This window comes from Lipotes vexillifer, unplaced genomic scaffold (assembly GCF_000442215.2).
Source record: "Lipotes vexillifer unplaced genomic scaffold, Lipotes_vexillifer_v1.1 scaffold1091, whole genome shotgun sequence".
NCBI lineage: Eukaryota > Metazoa > Chordata > Mammalia > Artiodactyla > Lipotidae > Lipotes > Lipotes vexillifer.
The window spans coordinates 306,170-327,170 of NW_006773710.1; the positions used below are offsets into that span (position 1 = coordinate 306,170).

At 36.8% G+C, this 21,001-nt stretch overlaps 1 protein-coding gene across 1 annotated transcript in view; it reads right to left on the minus strand.

Annotated features, from left to right (window-relative positions):
* Nucleotides 1-2,967: 2,967 nt before the first annotated feature.
* The window catches only part of GPM6A (glycoprotein M6A), a 133,956-nt gene continuing 115,922 nt past the window's right edge, over nt 2,968-21,001 (minus strand). Inside the window, exons 4-7 of the mRNA XM_007448452.1 lie at nt 12,319-12,472; nt 8,217-8,293; nt 7,615-7,680; nt 2,968-5,091 (exon numbers count right to left, since the gene is read on the minus strand). Of these exons, the coding sequence (XP_007448514.1) occupies nt 4,939-5,091; nt 7,615-7,680; nt 8,217-8,293; nt 12,319-12,472 (450 nt within the window). The 3' untranslated portion in view covers nt 2,968-4,938. The remainder of the gene's footprint in view (nt 5,092-7,614; nt 7,681-8,216; nt 8,294-12,318; nt 12,473-21,001) is intronic.

The following is a 21,001-nucleotide window of genomic DNA, read 5'->3' on the forward strand; positions in this document are numbered from 1 at the left end:
AGAAAGACGATGAACACAATAATCATTGTGAATGCTGCATACACAGAGAAAAGCAAATGTAGTTTCTAACCTCAAAGGCTGGAGAACTTGGCCTTGTATTGCTGGTTCATTCAGGGTGGAGGCGAATGGCAAGCTGAGAAGGAGGTGGTACTCCCAGCTTGTGTTAATCTGCTGAGCTATTCAAGTTTTCCTTTAAAGGACGTCAATATCCTTAAAATCCACTTCTCGTTTCTGGAAATCCTCTCCCTTTATATATTGAAGGGCTAGGTTGGCATCGTATGTTTCTCAATATAGCAACTGGATTACACTATATATATGCTATATAAGATTTCAAGTGCAGATTAACAGATTTCATACAGAGATTAATTGATGCCAGAGATAAAAAATAAAAAAGAGATCCAAAAAACGAGAAATACGCTCATTCCAAATGCTCATTTATTAGAAAGCACAAAGTTATGTCACATGTATTTTTGTTGGATCATATGGGTGAAACCTCACCGGCATGTGCACTAACACATGAATCAGTCAAAAGGGGAATGTTAATATTTAAACAACTTGCATTAACCTTCTTAAGAAAAAAGTATCAGTACCTTCTGGACATACCAAAAAAATTAATAAAACAAATCTGGATTTTTACATACACTTAATCAGTATCCTAAATAACACACACAGCAGCACCTCTGCTCCATCTTTCAGTGCGTTCCTTTGATTACTGCTCCTTTTCAATCTACATGATATGGTTCGGAGGGGCTGACTCATGGAGTTGAATCTGTGGTGGGAAAAACCACATTCCCATCAAGGTGGCCCCAAGAGACAAAAACAGTTGCTCAAACAAATAAAAAAAGCAAATAGATCGCAACACCACTCTAAAAGTCAAAAAATGTTCCCATTTTCTGGTCGGCAGCAATGCTGGGCAACTAAATGGAATCAGCTCCCCTACTGTCTTGTCCCCAACTTTTACGGGCTGAGAGTGTTGTATTCTGCACAACCTGGGGGTTGAGTGTTTGCTCAAGTACCTTGAATAGAGAGCAAAAAATGCTGAAGAAAATAACACCTGTGGTCTCAATAGTTTTTTACAGTTGTTTTTTTTTTTTCATTTTGTAGGCTGTTATTTCTTGGTCTAATTTTTGATTTTTGTTATTTTTGACTTTCTTTTTAAAATGATCCCGCCATGCAATATATATCTTCCAATAACATGTTCTTTTCTTTCTCCTTCTTATTGAAAGAATAATAGCAGAATTACTTGGATCTCTTCTCTTTCCTATTTCTCATTCCTGCATTGTTTGTTTATCTGTTTTATTTTGTTTGGTTTTTCCACTTTTAAGAGTTTCCGCAGGTTAGAAACAGTCAAGAAAATTTCTATTTCACTTTAATATTATTTCACTTATTATTTTATTTATTTCATTAATTCCCTTATTAATGAATTAAATAATAGAACTTATTTCATTTTCTAAGTTCTTTTCAGTTTCCAAGCATGATGGATTTTTAAGGAAAAGAGCAAAAGAACCTAAAATGATCAAACAGGCAAAATTCACTTTTGAGAGAAGAAACTCAAGGTCCCGGGCTTATTTAAGCTAGGCGAAAGATGTTTACATTTGAGCTAGCAGCATTTTATACAGACTTGCCTCCACTGAATTCATATGATCTGTCATCTAAAAACCTTGCAGAAAACACAATAGAATGTCTCTTCAAGTTATGAGAGTTTAATTCAAATTTTATCATGTTCAGCATATCTCAGCTATCAGGTAACTTAAATGAAATATACTTTAAAATGATTGTTTCTGTTTTGTCTAAAAGGCAAAAATAAAACAAATAAAACAAAAAGTCAAGTTTACTTGATCTTTGAGTGACTAAATCAGAATCTGTTAATACCTACGTTTTAAGAAGCAGCAAACTGGCTAACCCCAAGCTGCAGCTGTGGCCAAGACACATTTATTCTCAAAATGAGTAATTTCTTTAGCTTCAACACTAGCCTTACAATTCTCAAAAGGATTATACATCAATTATATCCCAATAAAGCTATAGGGAGCAAAGAGTTCCCAAAAGGAAATTACTCACTTTAAAGATAAATGTGTATTTTTACAAAGAGAAATGGACTTCTAAGTCGTCAAAGATGATAATTATCTTATGATGATCAGTTTTTGAAAAGCACATATTCTGAAACTTTTGTTCATGTTGACATTCTTTAACATATAGTTCTTTATTCTCTTGTTGCTATGCTAAGAATTTCATAAACACTGGAAGGAATAAGAATGATCACTTCATAAGATTTGGCTAGGGCTAATTTTTGTGTTGTCTTCCAAGTGACTTTTTAAAACATAAGACATTTTCCTCAGATCTACTTATAATTATTGTAGATATCAGCAACCTAAGTCTATGAAATTTCCAAGTCGTCATTTATAATAATACAAAAATAATTGAAGGCTAATATCATTCCTTAGGCCTTATAAAAATTAAGGTTTTTTTAGATAATTATTTTATTATTTTAAAATTGCCATTACTTCTGATTTGGCCAGAAGGAATTACATCCAAAACAAACAAAAACTCTGGAAAAAAATTTTTTTTCATTCCATTGCTCTCACCTTGAAATTTTGAAGCCAACCAAGAATCATTTTTCTTTCTGAATTGCATTAGTCTTTTTAGTTTCTCTGTTAGTTTACGAAGCACTAAAGAAAACACAAAACAATAAACATTAGGCAAGGAAATAGCACAAACTGGGAATCGTTATCATCTGCTAAATGAAATGACCTCCACAGTCTCCATTGCACCCTCTCCCCACTCAGCAATCCCCATGGTATGGTTCATGCACAGAATTTTCATTGCATTTTGAAGTATCAGGTCAGCTCAACTGAGGCAATAAGCATCTGAAAGAAATAGCGTCTACTGCATTGGAAAGAACGCACACACATAAGAAAGAGGAATAAACAAAACAAGAAAGAAAAAAACAAAAAAGAAACACTGCAGAAACTAATAATAAGTACACAAAGTACACAAGTGTATTTATTACATTTTGCAAGCACTTTGTTCTACATTTCAAAAACGCCACCATCAAGCTGTTGGCACATTTATGTACAAAACAGATTAATTGTAATGCCTGCTACAAAGCACTCTTTGTGAAAATACAAACTCTAATACCAGAAAAAAAAAAGGCGCCAAGAACATCAACATCATTACATAAGTTTAAAAGACAGTTTTAAAAATCATCACAAACTATTAAGACACAGAACCGAAACACTACAATATAGAATTTAAAGAAGCCCATTAATACTTTTGCTGAATATCTGTAATACTGCATGTATCAGAAAAATGTTGAACCAGTAAGATAAGCTAAGTGTAAAAAAAAGAAGCAAAACCCCAAATTAATTAAATAATACTACAGAATGCATAATCATGCCACAGATAGCCTAGTAATACCCCCCTTCCTACTACAAGAACTTGTAAAATTATGGATGATGCATGACTAGTCGTTGTACAAAGATTGTTTCACTCAATAAATTTTATTAGAAATGCACTTACACTGAGAAAAGATTTCACAATGGTCAAATCAGTGCACAATACTACCTAGTTTTTACACTGACAGAAAAGTCTCGTCAGGCTATATCATTTTAAAAGACACTTTACAGCATTCTTGTAGCATTAGAAATAACCAAAAGAAGAGTTGAGGTTAAAACAAACACCAAATTTGGTCCAATAATACTGATTGCTTTTTTTTATTCTTTTGATATAGGTACGTCTTATAAATGAATACGAATGAACATTTGATTAAAATGACTTACTGTAAATAAAAACACAAATAGATCACTACACTTCAAAAGGATACATTGTATAGTGGCCTCTGACCACACTTTAAAAAACACTACAGGTAAACCGACATAGATTGGAAGGCTGCAAGCAAAGCTATTATATTAATGGAAACCTTTTCAAATATATCATACACAATTTGAGGGATAGTTTACAGAGGTGCAATCCATTAAAATTTTTTAAAGTAGGTAAAACAACTTCAGAGGGGTTAGTGTGCTTATTTTTAATACACCACCTTCATAAAGGTAATTAATGTCCCACATTAACATATTAAAAGTTCCAATCCAGCCACTGCTTAAATCACAAAGAGATCATTTGCCAATAGTCCATAGTAGTTATTTCCGTTAAAATAGTCTCTATACTAAACTTTAAAAGGTAAGCCTGGTGTCATAACCTTAAAAAGGTAAGTAGCCATGCATAAGCATCATTGTTTCTACATGCTCACAACAGAGACATGAGTAATCAGAGAGTAATGCCTTTTAAGTACATCAAGAAAAAATACAATGTTAACAAAGATAAGAAGCACTTTTTTTTTTTTAAACCTACTCTTACAAATTTAGAAATTGCACCTTAGATTGATGAAAACATTAACCAGGGCCTATAGCAACGTGGCCACTGGTCTTCAGACAAGATTTTCATGTTTCGGGTCATCATGATATCATCTCTGTCTATTGTTCATAATGTACAATGGTCCCTTTGAAGGTTACCTGTAGTTAAACTAGTTACCAAAATCAAAACTAAAAAGTATAAAAAGCTATTTTTCTTTTCAAAACATAAGAAATAATGCAAAAGGTATAATGTATAACACATGGAGGTGGTTAAAAATCAAAGAAATCTCTGCATTTGACAATGTTAGTCTCTTTGATCTTACAGAATTATTAAATGAGTTTGAGAAATTTTAAAAAGAAAAAAAGAGGCTGGATAGGAGCTTGTAGGAGAGCTCTGATTACACCAACTTAACAAATTAGGAAATTAAGTGCTAAACAACAAAGAACTGTATTCAGGTGATTCATAAGTCACCCTCCATATCATTGATGAGAAGCACTTTCATTTTCTTTTTCAAAAGGTTGGATGGTTGGATGGCCCTTAGATAATCACCAATGCATTTGAATGGTGGAAAGGAAGGGAAGGCGCTGTTTATGTGTATGCGTTGAGCCGCTCTTTGGAGCGAGTAGAGTGGATATCATGAAGTTCCTGTTCCTCCTTCGACTTGATGTCCTCATACTTCTGCATCCGGCAGGCATCTTTCACATAAGCCCAGTTGGCAGACAGAACCATAAGGTAGTGGACCTAATCAAAGACAAAGATAATTTATACTGGAAGTCTGTTCTGTGTCTTCATTACATCTTGCTATCAGGAAAGAAATATTCTAATTATATACTTATATAGAATATGTTCATTAACAAAATGGAATGAAGATTTCTGTTGTAACACAAATATAAATACAATATATTCCTTCCTCAATCCTCCAAGTATGACACTGTCTTCTCAGCTCCCTTTTTTCAGTATCTTTCTTCTCTTTCAACTCCGAAGTACCCAAGGGTCTTAATTCAATATTTTTCATCTTTATGTGATGTTTCCTGACCTTTTGTCCTCATTTACTCAAACCCAGACTATACATTTCATGTTTATGTATTTATGTTTTCTAATCCACTATGGGAAACAGTCTCACATACAGTGGAGTCCAGTGAACTTGAATTAATGAGATGATATATTGCCCACAGTGCAACGGAAAGAGGGCTCATGGAAACCCCAAAATAAACCTGTGGATTTAATTAACAAGTTAATTTTCCATACAATGAATTTTGCACAATGAATTTTATGTTGCCAACTACAAGAAAGCAAGCACTGTGTCATGTGAATCATGAATATTTATATACGTTCATAATAGCTAGAATAGTTCCCTGTTCAAAAAGGAAGCTCCTGATTTTTCCTGAATAGACTGACCAACGAGATCACTTATTTGTTTTTCTTTCTTTCCCTCCCTCGTAGTCTATGAGAGAGAAAAAGTAGTTTTTGAAATGGTGAATTTTGATGGACGAATAGGAAAAAGAAACTAAGTTGTCAGATATATACTTTCTCTGAGTTTTAAAGGGTAGGCATTTTTTTTTTTTTTGCGGTACGCAGGCTTCTCACTGTTGCGGCCTCTCCCGTCGCGGAGCACAGGCTCCGGACGTGCAGGCTCAGCGGCCATGGCTCACGGGCCCAGCCGCTCCACGGCATGTGGGATCTTCCCGGACCGGGGCATGAACCCATGTCCCCTGCATCGGCAGGCGGACTCTCAACCACTGCACCACCAGGGAATTTTTGTACCTCTTAATCCCCTACCCCTGTGTTTCTCCTCCTCCTTTCCCTCTCCCCACTGGTAACTGCTGGTTTGTTTTCTATATCTGTAAGTCTGTTTCTTTTTTGCTATATTCACTAGTTTGTTGTACTTTTTAGATTCCATATATAAGTGATGTCATTCAGTGGTTGTCTTTCTCTCACTGACTTATTTCACTTAGCATAATGCCCTTCAGGTCCATCCATGTTGCTGCAAATGGCAAGATTTCCTTCTTTTTCATGGCTGAGTAGTATTCCATTGTATGTATATGTGTGTGTGTGTATATATATATATATATATATATATATATATATATATATACCACATCTTCTTTAACCACTCATCTGTTGATGGACCCTTAGGTATTTTCCATGTCTTGGCAATTGTAAATAATTCTTCTGTGAACACTGGGGTGTATGTATCTTTTTGAACTAGTGTTGGTTTTTTTTCTGGATATATACCCAGGAGTAGAGTTGCGGGGTCATATGGTAGTTCTATTTTTGGAGAACGTTAAAGTTTTGATTAGTCAAAACAGGAGGTAGGCTGGTTCTAGAAAAGTAGGGATGGACATAAAGAATGCAAGGTCAATTCTAAATGGTGACTACTGTAGTATGTTAAGGCAGTCAGTGGACAGCAGAAAGAAATTAACAAAACAATTTTGACACAATGATACAGGAAAGAGATGTATACCAATAAGAAAATGAATAAGAATTAACTCATCATTTTTGCGTATTGAACTGGCTATACCATGGGTGAGTTTACTGGGCACCTTCTAGAGCTCTATGCTACTTATATTCTAGGACACAAGGACTGAGAATCTGGGCTGCAAAAGCTCTGACTGATGTGCAGAGTACTTGTTCATTGTTGCCATTTGGCATTCCCTTGAACAAACCGGAATTCACGGTGAGTTACAAAGAAGGGACAGTGTCTGGCACATTGCAGGTCCTCAAAACTCAGTAAAAGCCTGACTTTCAGGACTTGTTCTTAATATTTCTGAAGAAAGTTAGATACAGAAGACACGACATGAGACTACCAAGGTTTATGTAGGGAGAAATAAATTAATCCTTTTTTCCTAAGTGACTCAGTGTGGCTTTTGTATGTTCTGATTTAAGGAGGAAAAAAGGATAATATAAGTCAAGGAATTGATTAAATTACTTGACTATCCCACTGATACATACTTATATGCTAAAGAAATGATTTTTTATGTTAATAGTAGTCTCATATCTAAAATGCTACTTATTTTGGTTAGTGTTACCAATATTATGGAGTGTCTGAATTCTTCAACTGATTACCGAATGTTAACTCTATTGTAATGATAATCTTTCTTTAGGTTAAGCCTTGTTTTTCACTTATTTATTTGCCCATTCTCCACCTTTTTTTTTTTACTTATATTAAAATACATATGATTTGTATAGACTTCAGACATTAGAGGTAAATTATCGTCTCTATAGACAAAGTGCAACACCAAACCTCAGAGCTTGAGGTCTTACCATAGCGATGACTGCAGCCCCAGCTCCGGCAAGGGCCACGATGAACAAGTGGAAGGTCATGTTCAGCTGCAAAGGAAATCACAGAGAAACAGAATGAACATCAGGGTTACAACAGAAGAGAGATAAGGATGCCTGCTGCCTTACGAATAAGAACTCTGTTCACCTTTAACAGAAGTGCACCCGTGACAAATCACTTCACCAAAAACATTATTACAGTGTCTTTTCTCCTGCAAGTTATTTAAATCTTTGCAACTGCACCATTTTAATATAATTTCATTTTAAAGATGAACTCATGATTAACAATGACGGTTTCCAGTAACGGTATAACCACAGAAGGCTATGTTATATCCTTTAAAATATAACTTTATGATTTTTCAACTTTCATTAAAATGACAGTTTCTAGAAAAAAAATTATAATTTTTATCGAAATATGCAGAGTATCTCATATTTATTTTCTAGTCCCCCTGCACAACATCGCTGGATGTGACCTTTTGCCTCTGAAAGAAAAAGGGGGAAACCCAACGTCGATTTAATTATATATTCCTCAAATAACGAAATGAAGCTCAAATTCTGACAAAATTAAAGGCTGTAGAAACACTCACCTCAGTGGATTCACACATCCTCAGGAAATTCTCCGAGACAGTGCAAATTTTCTTTTCCTCTCCAATTGTCACAATCCCTGCAACATGGAGAAAATTACAGTTTAACATTACAAATGTCTTCAAGATCCCAGAGAGAGAAAAAGAAACTTGAGCTGATAAAAATCTAAGCAAGTTTCATTTTATGTTATATTGTAACAAAAGCTGTTACAAGCCTTCATTGCTTGACAATAATTATGAAAAAACTGAATGAAAGATCAAGACTATTTAGGCCTCAAGCAATTAAAAACATTTTCAATCTGAATTCAATGGAATCTAGCCACCAGAATCTTCATATTCAATTGTAGTTACTTCATTGGTTTGGTCCATTAATGTCATGGTGTAGGCATCAGGGCTTCCCTGGTGGCACAGCGGTTGAGAGTCCGCCTGCCGATGCAGGGGACACGGGTTCGTGCCCCGGTCCAGGAGGATCCCACGTGCCGCGGAGCGGCTGCGCCCGTGAGCCATGGCCGCTGAGCCTGCGCGTCCGGAGCCTGTGCTCCGTAACGGGAGAGGCCACAACGGTGAGAGGCCCGCGTACCGCAAATAAATAAATAAATAAATAAAAGTGTTCTGCTGGTACAAAGCCTCTGTTAGTCTATAAAAGTGTATTGCCCAAAGGAGCAGTTTTTCTCTGCTAATTCTGAAAACAGTGCTATTAGTAAGGGGAAATAAAAAGCTGCGATTTCACTACTATTTACCCTTTTGCTCCAGTTGGTTTATGGACCGACTGCATCAGAATCTTCTGGGGAGCTATCACAGATATGTATCTCTGGACTCCACCACAGGACTGTTAAATCAGAATCTGTGACTGTTTGCCAGGACTACTGCATTTTTAACAAGCACATAGGTGATATGCTGCCACAGTCCTCATGTTAGAGAAGTGATCAAGTTCATCCCAAAATGGGTCTTTGATTTTGTTTGGAGAACTACTGAAGTGTTAAACACATATATACATGAGCAGAAAAATTCACAAGTTCTGGGCAAACTAATACCTAAGTGTTTAGCACTTGCTGCATAATAATACATGCACATATTATTGAGTTTTAATATGTACGTATATACACACCTTCTTAGCTTTGAGGCGCACCATCAACTGTCCATCTCTGTGGAGCTGCTACCGTCCTGCTTTGCCAAGAGTTTGGGCAATTATTTCAGTTAAAAAAAATCTACTTGCAGTACCTCGAATGCAGAGATCCTTCTCTGTGACCTTTCCTTTTTGCCAAGACAGCTCTAAGAGGGGGTAAAAAAGAACCTCCAGAAGATGTGACTAATGAACCATCATTAGTGAGAAAGCTTCCCAGGAAAGGCCATCTTTCTCCATGTTGATCTATTACAGAGTTCATTAATTCACGTGGAATATCTTGGCTGTGCATACATTTCCTCACCCATTTCTTTATTCACATTCACAGCAAAACTTCCAGGAAGTGTTGCTGTCTGCAATTTCTTTCTTTCCATTTCCACTTAAACCCTTTCTAGTCAAATTCACCCCAATCCTCCATGGAAATTTTTCTTACAGAGGTCACCCATACCCTCCAAATGGTTGAAATGGAAGACGAATTCTCTGTTCTCCTTGTACTTCTGCCAGTCAGCAGAACTGGAGGCAGTTGATGACTTCTGCGTCCTCCATGGTCTCTTCACTTGGGTTCCAAAATCTACAGTCTCTTGTTTTTGCCTTTCTGCTCTCATCGGTTTCTCCCTCTCAGCATCTCTGTCTGGTTCCTCCTCTCCGCTAGGACCCCTTTCGTTGGTGCTTCCCGGTGTTCAGTCCTCAGTCATCTGTCTCCTTTGTTGATCTCATCCTGTCTCAGAGCTTTTAAAGACTTCAAACATTATCAAGACTCCTAAATCCATATAGCCAGGCCCATACTACTCTCCTGAAATTGACACCCATATATCCAATTTCCTACTTGACAACTCTGTTGAGATTTCTAATAAGCATCTAAAAATTAACATTGTCAAAACTGAACTTTTGATATTCACCCTCACCTGCCCCACTCCTGAGTAAGCTCTTCTGGTTGGCTTTCCCATCTCATCTCATAGCTAATCCATCTTTCCAGTTGCTCAATCAAAAAATGAATTCTTTCTTCAATCTTCTTTTTCTCTCAACCCCACATACAATCTATCAGGACATTCTGTTGTCTCTGTCTGTACCCATCATAATCCACATTTTGGGGAGTGAACGTTCTTTTCTATTCTGATGCCCCTTGTTTATAACTTGATTGTATATGAACATTCAGGATTCCTGTTAAGGACCTATTATCTGGAGGGTAAATAAATGCTATCCAGGTAGTAGGTTCTGTGTTAAGGGCAAACGGAAAGCCTTTTAAGCTGATGTAAAAGGTTGCATGACATCTGAAAAGTGCCTTCCCTTCCATGTCACAAAGAAAAGCTAAACTTGCATAAATCCTGGTAGCTATGTTGTAAACAGTGCTAAGATTCAAAGAGCAGCTTTAATCATAGTCATGCTTTACACTTACTAGAATTATGTCCCGTACAATATTTGAGACATACTGGACTAAAAAAAATACTGCTTGTTTCTTTCAAACTCAAACGTAACTGGGAGTCCTGTAATCTACCTGGCAACCCTCTATGTGACACTAGTCACATTTTTTCCAATCTTAATTTTTCAGATCAGCAGAATTAAAGGAAGACATTGTAGTATGTGGGGTGGTGGTTACTGAAGTCTGGGCCGTGGTTTTCTAAGCAGCTATTTTCCAGTGACCTGCATCCAGCAGCTGGTGCCGACATTTCCTTTTCCTGTGTTTACGTGGGACATGATTCCGAAGTTAAAACCTCCTCAGTGAAAGAGCTGTCCACATTCCCTGCATCACCTTCTTGCCAAGAACCTCATGCACAGAGCAGATCATCCTGCTTTTCATTTGGGCCAGACAATGGGGGTTGGGGACTCCTTCTGACAAGAGGGTGGGCAGGCCACAGTTTTGGAACACATGGCTAGCTGGTGATAGACTAGTTCTATCTGTACCCTACAATCTGTCTACAGTATAACCTTAGAGCCACAGGCTCGCACATACCATCTACTGAAATGTTTCCCGCTTGCCTGAAGTATGAGGAAACCCCCATTAGAGAAACACATTTAGAACGTTCTTGAGATTTTAATAGCTGCGCTGTGAAAAAAAAGTCCCTTTGAGCCTGTGAATTTGCATATCTTTTATAAATTCTGTAGCCCCCATGTTTTTACAAATGATGGGATAGAATTCTAAATAGGTTAGGTGAGATTAGACCACACATTCATAGTTCAGTACTTGTTTTGACAGGAGAGGCAGTTACCTTCTAGCTAAGAACAGACTGAAGCTAGCTGGGGGTGAATCCTGGCTCTGTCACTTACTAGCTGTATCGCCTTGGGCAGGTAATTTAATCTCCTGGTTCCTCAATTTTGTCATTTATAAAGAGGATAACAGTGTCTGCCATACTTAATTATTGTAAGAATTAAAACATGTCAACATATACAAACCATTCAGAATAGGATCTACACAGTGTAAGCCCCTATATACATAAGAAAGTATTATTATTAGGTGGGGTTTTAGCCCTAAATAAAAATAACCAAAGAGGACTACTGATTTATTTAACATTTTTTGATTTTGTTATTATGAAATGCTAAGGTGTTTTGTTTTGTTTTGTTGCCCTATTTCAGAAGACAGTAAAGTACATATTTCTTAGAGGATCTTCATAGCAGATGTCACAGATTGTACAGTTTATCATGAGAGAATGAAAACACTATGCAAACATCACATTGAGTAGGAAAAGTTCACAGGAATCACGACAGGAAAATCAAAATTATAACTTGCCAACACCGGGCAACACAACCTGACATCCTGTTCACATACACACGTTTGCCGGTTCGCGTTGTGAAATCAACTTCCAATCACTCTGAAATTCCTACTTGTTTCAGTTTTAAAAGAATGACTTAAAGTGAAGACTCTGATACAGCTATCTCTTTGGTAGAAGAGGCAATGATGGTTCCACAGTGATTTACACTATTTTAGAGGCAGTTATTTGGGAGAAACCATATGAGGTGCTGTTTTACAGCCAGAGATTCACCTACCAAACTGACGAAGGTCCAGGCAGAGATTCGCTCCCTCCACTAAGGTGGTGTTTCGGCAGATGGTCCACAGGTTAAAGTACAGGTAAACTGGCAGCGAGGTGAAAGCCGTGACTCCCAGCCAGGCCAGCATGAAAAGGTATGTCAGCATAATAAACTGCAACAGAGAAGTCGAGACAGAAAACACATAATCTACTGGAAAATAAGAATTTTATGCTTAGCTTTACAGAGCTCACTATCAAAGGTTTGAATTATTACAACCCAGGTAGGCACTGCAACCTGGGAAGCTGAGAGATGGTGAATATCATGGGTCACGGGAAGAAACCTGCCAGAAAACCGAGCTTCTGATGTGCAAAGGAAGAGATCATCCAGCTGCATCTTAATGCCTGTTTCATTCATGTATTTATCTTAGAAATCTCACCACACATTTTTTAAACTTTAGAAAACATTAACTGGTAAATTTAGAGGGGATTCTGCACAGTGAGTTAAAACCTTGTCAATAACTTTATGTTACAACGAAATGGGCACGATTTTATATCATAAATATTTAAGCTACTTAATTGTGTTTACATTTAACATTCTAAATATGACGATTCACAAGTCATTTTAGTATATAATATTAGTGTGTATTTCTACTCCTTTTTAATGACTTCTGTAAACTTTAAATCTAAGTCTTCTTTCATGCATATTAATTTTACCTCTGATTGACTGACTGACCGACCAAACATTGATATGCCACTCACGTACAGCGTCCCCAGCCTAAATGTCACATTTATTTAGCAATAACAGGGGCCTTAGAGCACATTGATTAAAGGCACAGACTTCTGACCTGGAATGAGTCTAGGCTGCTCTTTATGTCTCCGTGTCTGCCTCTGCAAGAGAATACCTCCTAAATTGATCTACAATTATTACAATCACTGCATGACTGTAGAGAGGCTGGAATGAGATGATATGGGAAAGCATTCAGCATCGAATCTGGCACATAAGAAGCCCAGACAAAGTATTAGCTAGTTTTTATTCTAGATAGTATTACTGTGATGACTACTACTATCATCAAATATATATATTTGCCTGAATGATAGGACTCTACGGAATAAGGAAATTAGGTTTCGTTTCACGTTTGGAGAAAATAAAAAGAATGAGAGCTCCTTCAGTCTGGGAAAGTTATTCAAAGAGGGCTCCCACTCAAGGAGAAAGACTCTAGAAAGTTTGGAAACCACCCCAAAACTGAAGAAATCTTGTTAATGGAACGCCTTGGAGTGGAAAAAGCCCCGTTTATTAACATTTTCATTATTCACAATTGTAGCTCTCCAGGCTAATTTACAGTCTCAGGAACAATGAACATGATATGGCCGCTCCAGACCCAGTTCTCTGGAGGGAACTAGTAACTCGGAACCCACAGGAGAGTAATCAGTGTGCTTTTGGCTTCGTCCTCTCTATCTTGTTTTTCTTTCTGTCCCAGGGGATTTTTCAAAAGCTTCTTTTGAAGGTGCTATTCACTGCAGGATGGGACTTAGAATTCAATAGGTTTAGACTCAAAGTGGCGTGGAGCCCTCTGAAACATGTTGCTGCTGCTACTTGACAAGGCAGTGAAAGGAATGACTCTTAAACCACGGTTCTGACTCTTATTTGCCAGAATGTTACGGCACAGTAGTAAAGGTGAACGTAACAGAGTAAATCTTTGCTGTGAGAAAATGTTTTTCATGACGACTAGTGCATAACTTTTGTTCTAAGACACAACAGACTTTACTTTTGAATTGGAGTACCAAGCAGTTACATTTCAGGGGGCAGCAGTTCACGGTCACTAAAGTATCCAAATTAAAGATGCTAAAAATATAAGTCTATCTTCCTATTTTATGTTTCGCTTAGAGTCTGATAATTACTAAGACTGATGAGTTATTTAAATTGATCAAGTGTGATTCTAGGTAAAAATTCTCTTGTATGTAATAAAATATCTCATGATTATCATAAATTATTTCTAGCTTTGCACTAGAAATGTGACAGATATGCATTCTGCTGTCTGAGCATTAAATAAATAAATAAGCTACTTTTTAAAAAAATGAGGTATAATTGATACATAATATTATATTAGTTTCAGGTGTATGACATAATGATTTGACATTTGTATATATTGTGAAATGATCACCTCAATAAGTCTAGTTAACATCTATCACCAGACATAGTTATGAATTTTTGTGTGTGTGTGATGAGAATTTTTAAGATCTCCTTTTAGCAACTTTCAAATATATAATACTGCATTATTAACTATAACCACCATGCTGTACATGACATCCCCAGGACTTACTTATTTCGTCACTGGAAGTTTGTACCTTTTGACCCCCTTCACCCATTTTGACCACCACCTCTGGCCACCATCAGTCTGTTTTCTGTATCTTCAATAAGCTACTCTTATTAGAACAATCTCTGAGCATTTGAAAAATTCTTCTGATTTTGAAAATCTTATTTTTTCCTTTATTAACATCTATTCAGATGAAACACTTTCTGAAATTTAACTCTGCAATATCTATTTGGGGAGTTTAGTGAAAACAAACAAATAAAAACTGGAAGAAATAAAATAACCCTGGACTTGACATCAGAGGACTGGATCACTGACATCTCACTTAAGGCTCAGAGTCACCTCCTCATTCACAAACTGGAAATTAGCAGACCTCTCTCACAGGGCTCAGATATGAAATCACTTAACAGTAAACATGGTCCACGGTAAATCTTACTTAGGAAGAAATCCCAAGAGAGGAAGTTGTTTGATTCAGCAAAAAATTATTTTTCATTTCTAAAGGTGAGGTATGGACAGACTAACCTATTTACGTTGCATTTGGTGTTTATCGCCTTGAACAGCAAGGAATTTTACTTTCTAAATTCAACAGCTGTGGCCCTGTTTATAAGAAAGGAGGGAGGGATGGGTCTTGTGGAAGTTTGACATATAAAGTAGACTCAGTGGCTTTTCTTATTTCAGCCATTGTTTAATATATCACTCACATATTAAAATGCTGACCATTTCCTCCTAATTCACAAAGAAAAAAAAAATCTCAGAAAAAAAAATCTCAGTAAAATTTCCTTGGTTTGGTTTAGATTAGTTAACTTGTTGATCTTTGATGGTAAAAAAAACCACCATTAAATGATAGGGACTGAGTGCCAGATTCATAATTAGTATCCAGCAATCTCATTATCACATCATTATTTGAGTACCATTTCATCAGAACATGCAAATGACTTTCACAATAGCATCTTCTTGTTATCCTATTTCTTGTTTTGTTTTTGTTTTTACTCAAAATACATTTGTTGATGGTTAGTATTAAATTCAACAAAATTGCTGTGAATTACTTCTTAGTGGCTTAAAATTTTAAAAGAAACATGTAATTATTGCTTTGATCTCAACCTGGATATTCTAATCATTGTTAGAAATTTAGACGGGAGGTTGAAATATAGAACTGCGGGAGACAAGGTTTTCATAACCTTTGAAAGAAGGCTAAAATAGATGATTAATCCTTGCGTATGTAGCTATTGAGATTACAGTGTATTTAACCGGAGAATGACTTGTAAAACGTAATTCGTTTTTCATCTGAACTCCTATGAACTTAGGCTTTATGTCTAAGAAGATCAGACTTGGTTGAGCTACAGACTTTCTGGGCAACTTTAGCAGATGTGCACCAATCCGGGTAAAAATAACATCTTAGAATTTAGCCGCCCTGATGAAAAGGAGCCAGCTGACCCTGACTCCCAAGTCTCTGAGTCTATGAACTATGTAAACACTGAAAAAATAAGCCACATACCAAATGGAATGTTATGATATAATGAACAAATTCAGGCATGAGGCAGACCCAAACTTTAGTGAACAAAATGGACCTATGCAAACATATACCAAACATATACTGTTGGGTTCCACTCAGGTTACTGTCTATAAGGTCCCTTTCTCATTAATGTTTCGAGACACAGGATATAAAAATACTTAGCTAAATCTTAACTCAGAGCCCCCTCATCTCACAATAATACGTTTTCAATGACATTTCCTCATTGTGAATGGATTTAAAGAGTATCGATTCAATCATGTCCCCACTTGAACAGCAAAAGGAAATGGTGTAAAAAAAACAAGGAAACAGCTTTAGATTTCATCAAAGGCAGAAATAGCTCCAGGCTTAGAGATACTGTCATCAAGCAGCCTCACTGGATGGACATGCACTGAGGGTGCACAGCCTCTGATAGCGCTTTCCAACTGTGGCCACACGTTAGGATCATCTGGCAAATCTGAGAAAGAGATGCTCAGGCCTTGCCCTTGCCAACTATATCTGTATTTACAGTATTTCTACAGGAGATTCTAGTGGGTGTCCAGTGTGAGGAACTACTGCTCCATTGGAATCAGTAAAGCTCTCGTGAGTACATTTGATGTGAAAACATCTCTGCTATTTATCTTTAGGCTCTTCAGGGTATCACACCTGAAGGAGAAAAAAAAAAAAGTACAATTGGGATGACTTGCCAATGTCAACAAAACAGCCAAATGCACGGATGAGTGAGGGACTGGACGTGAACCAAATTTCAAAATCAAGACTTCCCAAATTCAAAACTATGGAAATTTTCAGACAGAAAATCCTTTCTTATGGGGAATGCCCTATGCGTTGCGGTATGTTTAACAGCATCCCTGGCCTCTACCCAATAGATGCCAGTGGTGTAACCAAAGTTTCTCAGTGTACCCTGGGGGTGGGGTAGGGAAATAGCCCCCAGTTGAGAAGCACAGTTCTAACATGAGAAAATACCAAGTCAAAAAAAAGCAAATGGACACCTGAATATACTATCACTAAGAATGCAAAATGGAACAGCATTAACAATACTGAACTTAGTAGGCTCTGGAAAGTATACAGTGTAAAGTTAGCTGCAGAAAAAAATTCTTACGTTATTATGTAAATTACTTGAAAATATGCAAGCATCATCGTCAACATCATGGCCCAAAACTATCTTAGCGCAAGTAGTGATCAGAAGCTTTCCTTAAAAAATTATTTGCTTAGTTATAGCCACTTTATCCATAATTGCCAAGACCTGGAAGCAACTAAGATGTCCTTCAGCAGGGGAATGGAGAAATAAACTGTGCTACATCCAGACAATAGAATATTATTCAGCACTAAAAGAAATGAGCTATTAAGCCATGGAAAGACATGGAGGAAACTTAAGTGCATATGACTAAGTGAAAGAAACCAGTCTGAAAAGACTACATAATGTATGAGTCCCACTATATGACATTCTGAAAAAGGCAAAACCATGGAGCCACTAAAAGGATCACCGGTTGCCAGGGGTTGCAGGAGAGGGAAGGATGAATAGGTGGAACACAGGATTTTTAGGGCGGTAAAACTATTCTGTGTCATACATTTGCCTAAACCCACAGAAGTTACAACATCAAGAGTGAACCCTAGGGCTTCCCTGGTGGCACAGCGGTTGAGAGTCCGCCTGCCGATGCAGGGGACACGGGTTCGTGCCCCGGTCCAGGAAGATCCCACATGCCGCGGAGCGGCTGGGCCTGTGAGCCATGGCCGCTGAGCCTGCGCGTCCGGAGCCTGTGCTCCGCAGCAGGAGAGGCCACGACAGTGAGAGGCCCGCGTACCGCAAAAAAAAAAGAGTGAACTCTAAGGTAAACTATGGACTTTGGGTGATTATCATGCGTCAGAGTAGGTTCATTCATTGTAGCAAATGTACCATCTGGTGCAGAATTTTGATAGTGAGGGAGGCTGTACCTATGTTGGGGTGGGGGGGATATAGGAAATTTCTGTACTTTCTGCTCAATTTTGCTGTGAACCTAAAATTGCTCTAAAAAATAAAATCTATTTTAAAATATATTAACTGTAATGCTTTCTTCCTTTTACCTTGTATTGGTCTCATTCACGCAACAAATCAAATTAAAATACTTCAGAATATAACACAGGATCCATCACGAGTTTCCACCTGCCTTATCTAACACTTGGATTACTGCAGTATTCTAAAAAGTTCATTCTAATTAGCACCCTGAAGGTTACTCAGAGAACTTCTTTCTATCTTCCGAACCCCCCCTTTCATGAGTGACTCATGAAAGTCACTTACTCATTAATAATTAAAATATCTCATGTGTCAACAACACGTACTGTATGAGGCCTTGGGTATTACACTAGTCAACATCTAACACAGACTTTAACCGCTCTCTGTGCAAACACTGTAAGTCACCCATGTCCATCAATGTGCTCAGCATGTATGTGCTTACATAGGGCTTACTTTTTCAAGTGAAAACAGAATTCAAACAAAATCAAATTATATTAAAGGTAAAAGCATCATTGGTACATTTTCCAGCAAATATTACTACAGAGGAAACTTCCTCTTAGTGAATACTATTTTATTATCAATTACATTGTAAATATCTGAGAAATGTATTTTTGACCAAGAATCCCAATATAATAATACTAGGCTTAGTCATTCCTCAGTGAACTTTTGAGTTTTATATCCTTAATATACCATTTCCCCATAAGGTAATTTAAAAACATAAACTATGGTAGTTAATCTCAAAATGAGAAAAAGAGACAAAGAAATTGAGTCTCAAAAATATGGTGAAGTTTCATATGTTTTGTAAAATGTTACTGATTTAAAGGCTAAGTCACAAAAATATATAACTCTTGCTTTTTTTTTTTAAAGAAAATATAAAAATAAAGATCTTTTGTGTGGAGATTATTCCCAGTACAGTGGGCACGAAGCTCCTGACTGAAAAAGAGAAGAATCTATTAATCAATGTTTTAAAAGGCCATTTGTAATCCAGAGTTATTATTTCATCCCCAATCTAGTGGCCTATTTATAACTCTTACACGTATGGAAATATGTGAACCAATTTAAATATTTGAACCAATTAAAAAAATTAGATTTCTATTTGCAGTGTCACCCGAACATATAAAATCAAGGTTACTCCCAGTAGAAGCACCTACTGCGAGTGAATGTATTCAAGATGCTACATTGGGATTCATAAAATCTATGAATTTGAGGACATTTTCTATCTATCCTTAAGATGAATTTCTAGCTTTATTATAAAATTTGCTTGAACAGTCTATACCTGCAAATGACTTCATTTAAACTAGAATATCTTTAGAAGCAGAAATGGAAAATTCATTAGTTATGGAGATATTCCCTTAAAAATTTTCAGTGGGTATCAAAGTCTAAGATTTAATTTTATATTAATTAAATCAGAAACTGAGGGATTTGAGGATTCTGTAGAAATGAAAATAGAGGTCCATAGAGTATTACCCTGCTATGTACAGTTTATTTATGATAAATTGTATTTTAGCATGATGTTTTTTTTTGTTTTCTCGGTACGCAGGCCTCTCACTGTTGTGGCCTCTCCCACTGCGGAGCACAGGCTCCGGACGCGCAGGCTCAGCGGCCATGGCTCACCGGCTCAGCCGCTCCGCGGCATGTGGGATCTTCCCGGACCGGGGCACGAACCCGTGTCCCCCGCATCGGCAGGCGGACTCAAACCACTGCGCCACCAGGGAAGCCCAGCATGGTTATTTTTAATAGATCTATTTTGTTTAGGAAAACACGGATCAGAGAATGTGTTAATTAATGTCTTTAGTTTTCTTTTTCAATTAACAGTACTTTAGATGTATATGAAATAATGTGATGAGAAAGATACTTTATCTCTGAGTCTTCCTCCCCAAAGTCCAAAGCCCTGGTCTAATCATGAGAATAATATCAGACAATTCTCAACTGAGGTACATTCTACAAAATGCCTAACTACGCCTCCTCAAAACTTTCAAGATCAAAAAACAAGGAAAGTCTTAGAAAAAGTCACAGATCGGAGTAGCCTAAGGAGAAATAACTAAATTGTAGTATGGTATCTGTATCCCCTGAGTGGGATACTAGATGAGAAAAAGAACATTTGATTTGGTAAAAACTAAGGAAATCTGAATAAAGTATGGACTTTCTTTAATAATAGTGTTTCTATATTGGTTCATTAAATGTGACAAATGTACTATGCTAATGTAAGGTGTTAATAGGGAAAATTGAGTTTTATATACATGGAAACTCTCCGTACCATCTTCATCTTTCTGTAAATCTAAAACTATTGTAAAACTAGAAGTTTATTTTTGAAAAAATACTTTAGGATTTTAAAAATATAAGGAGCCATAAATGCTATGAAATTATATCCTAGGATGATCTGATGGATGATCTGATACATAGAGAAGCCTAAAAATGCCACTTGAATATACAAATTTAAAAAAGAAAGGCTTAGCAGAAGACTATATTTCATGACTTGAGTAATCAAAAGAACAAAAATGAACAGAAAACAAAACCTTGGCTCAATATTTTGAGAAGTTATTTTTATTTGAATAGAATTCCAGTCATGACTTATGATGACTGCAGAGGAATCAGGATGATTCAAACTTTTTCCTCAGTTTTTCATTTCCAGCAGTTTTAAGTCTCTTGAATGAAAAATCCTAAAACCAGAAGATTTACTTTTTTACAAGAGATTTTCCCATTTTGTCAATGTCATCTTCTAAGGCTAACTGAAATTTTTTGTCAAGTTTTATGCCCTAAATCTGAAAAGAATGAGACCCATGTTTGCTTTCTTTGCTATAATTTATGTACCTGCAGAGTTAATGTCTGGATGGTCACACTGAGATTGGTGTACTGTGCTGTATTTACAGGCCAGTTCTGAAATTGTAAG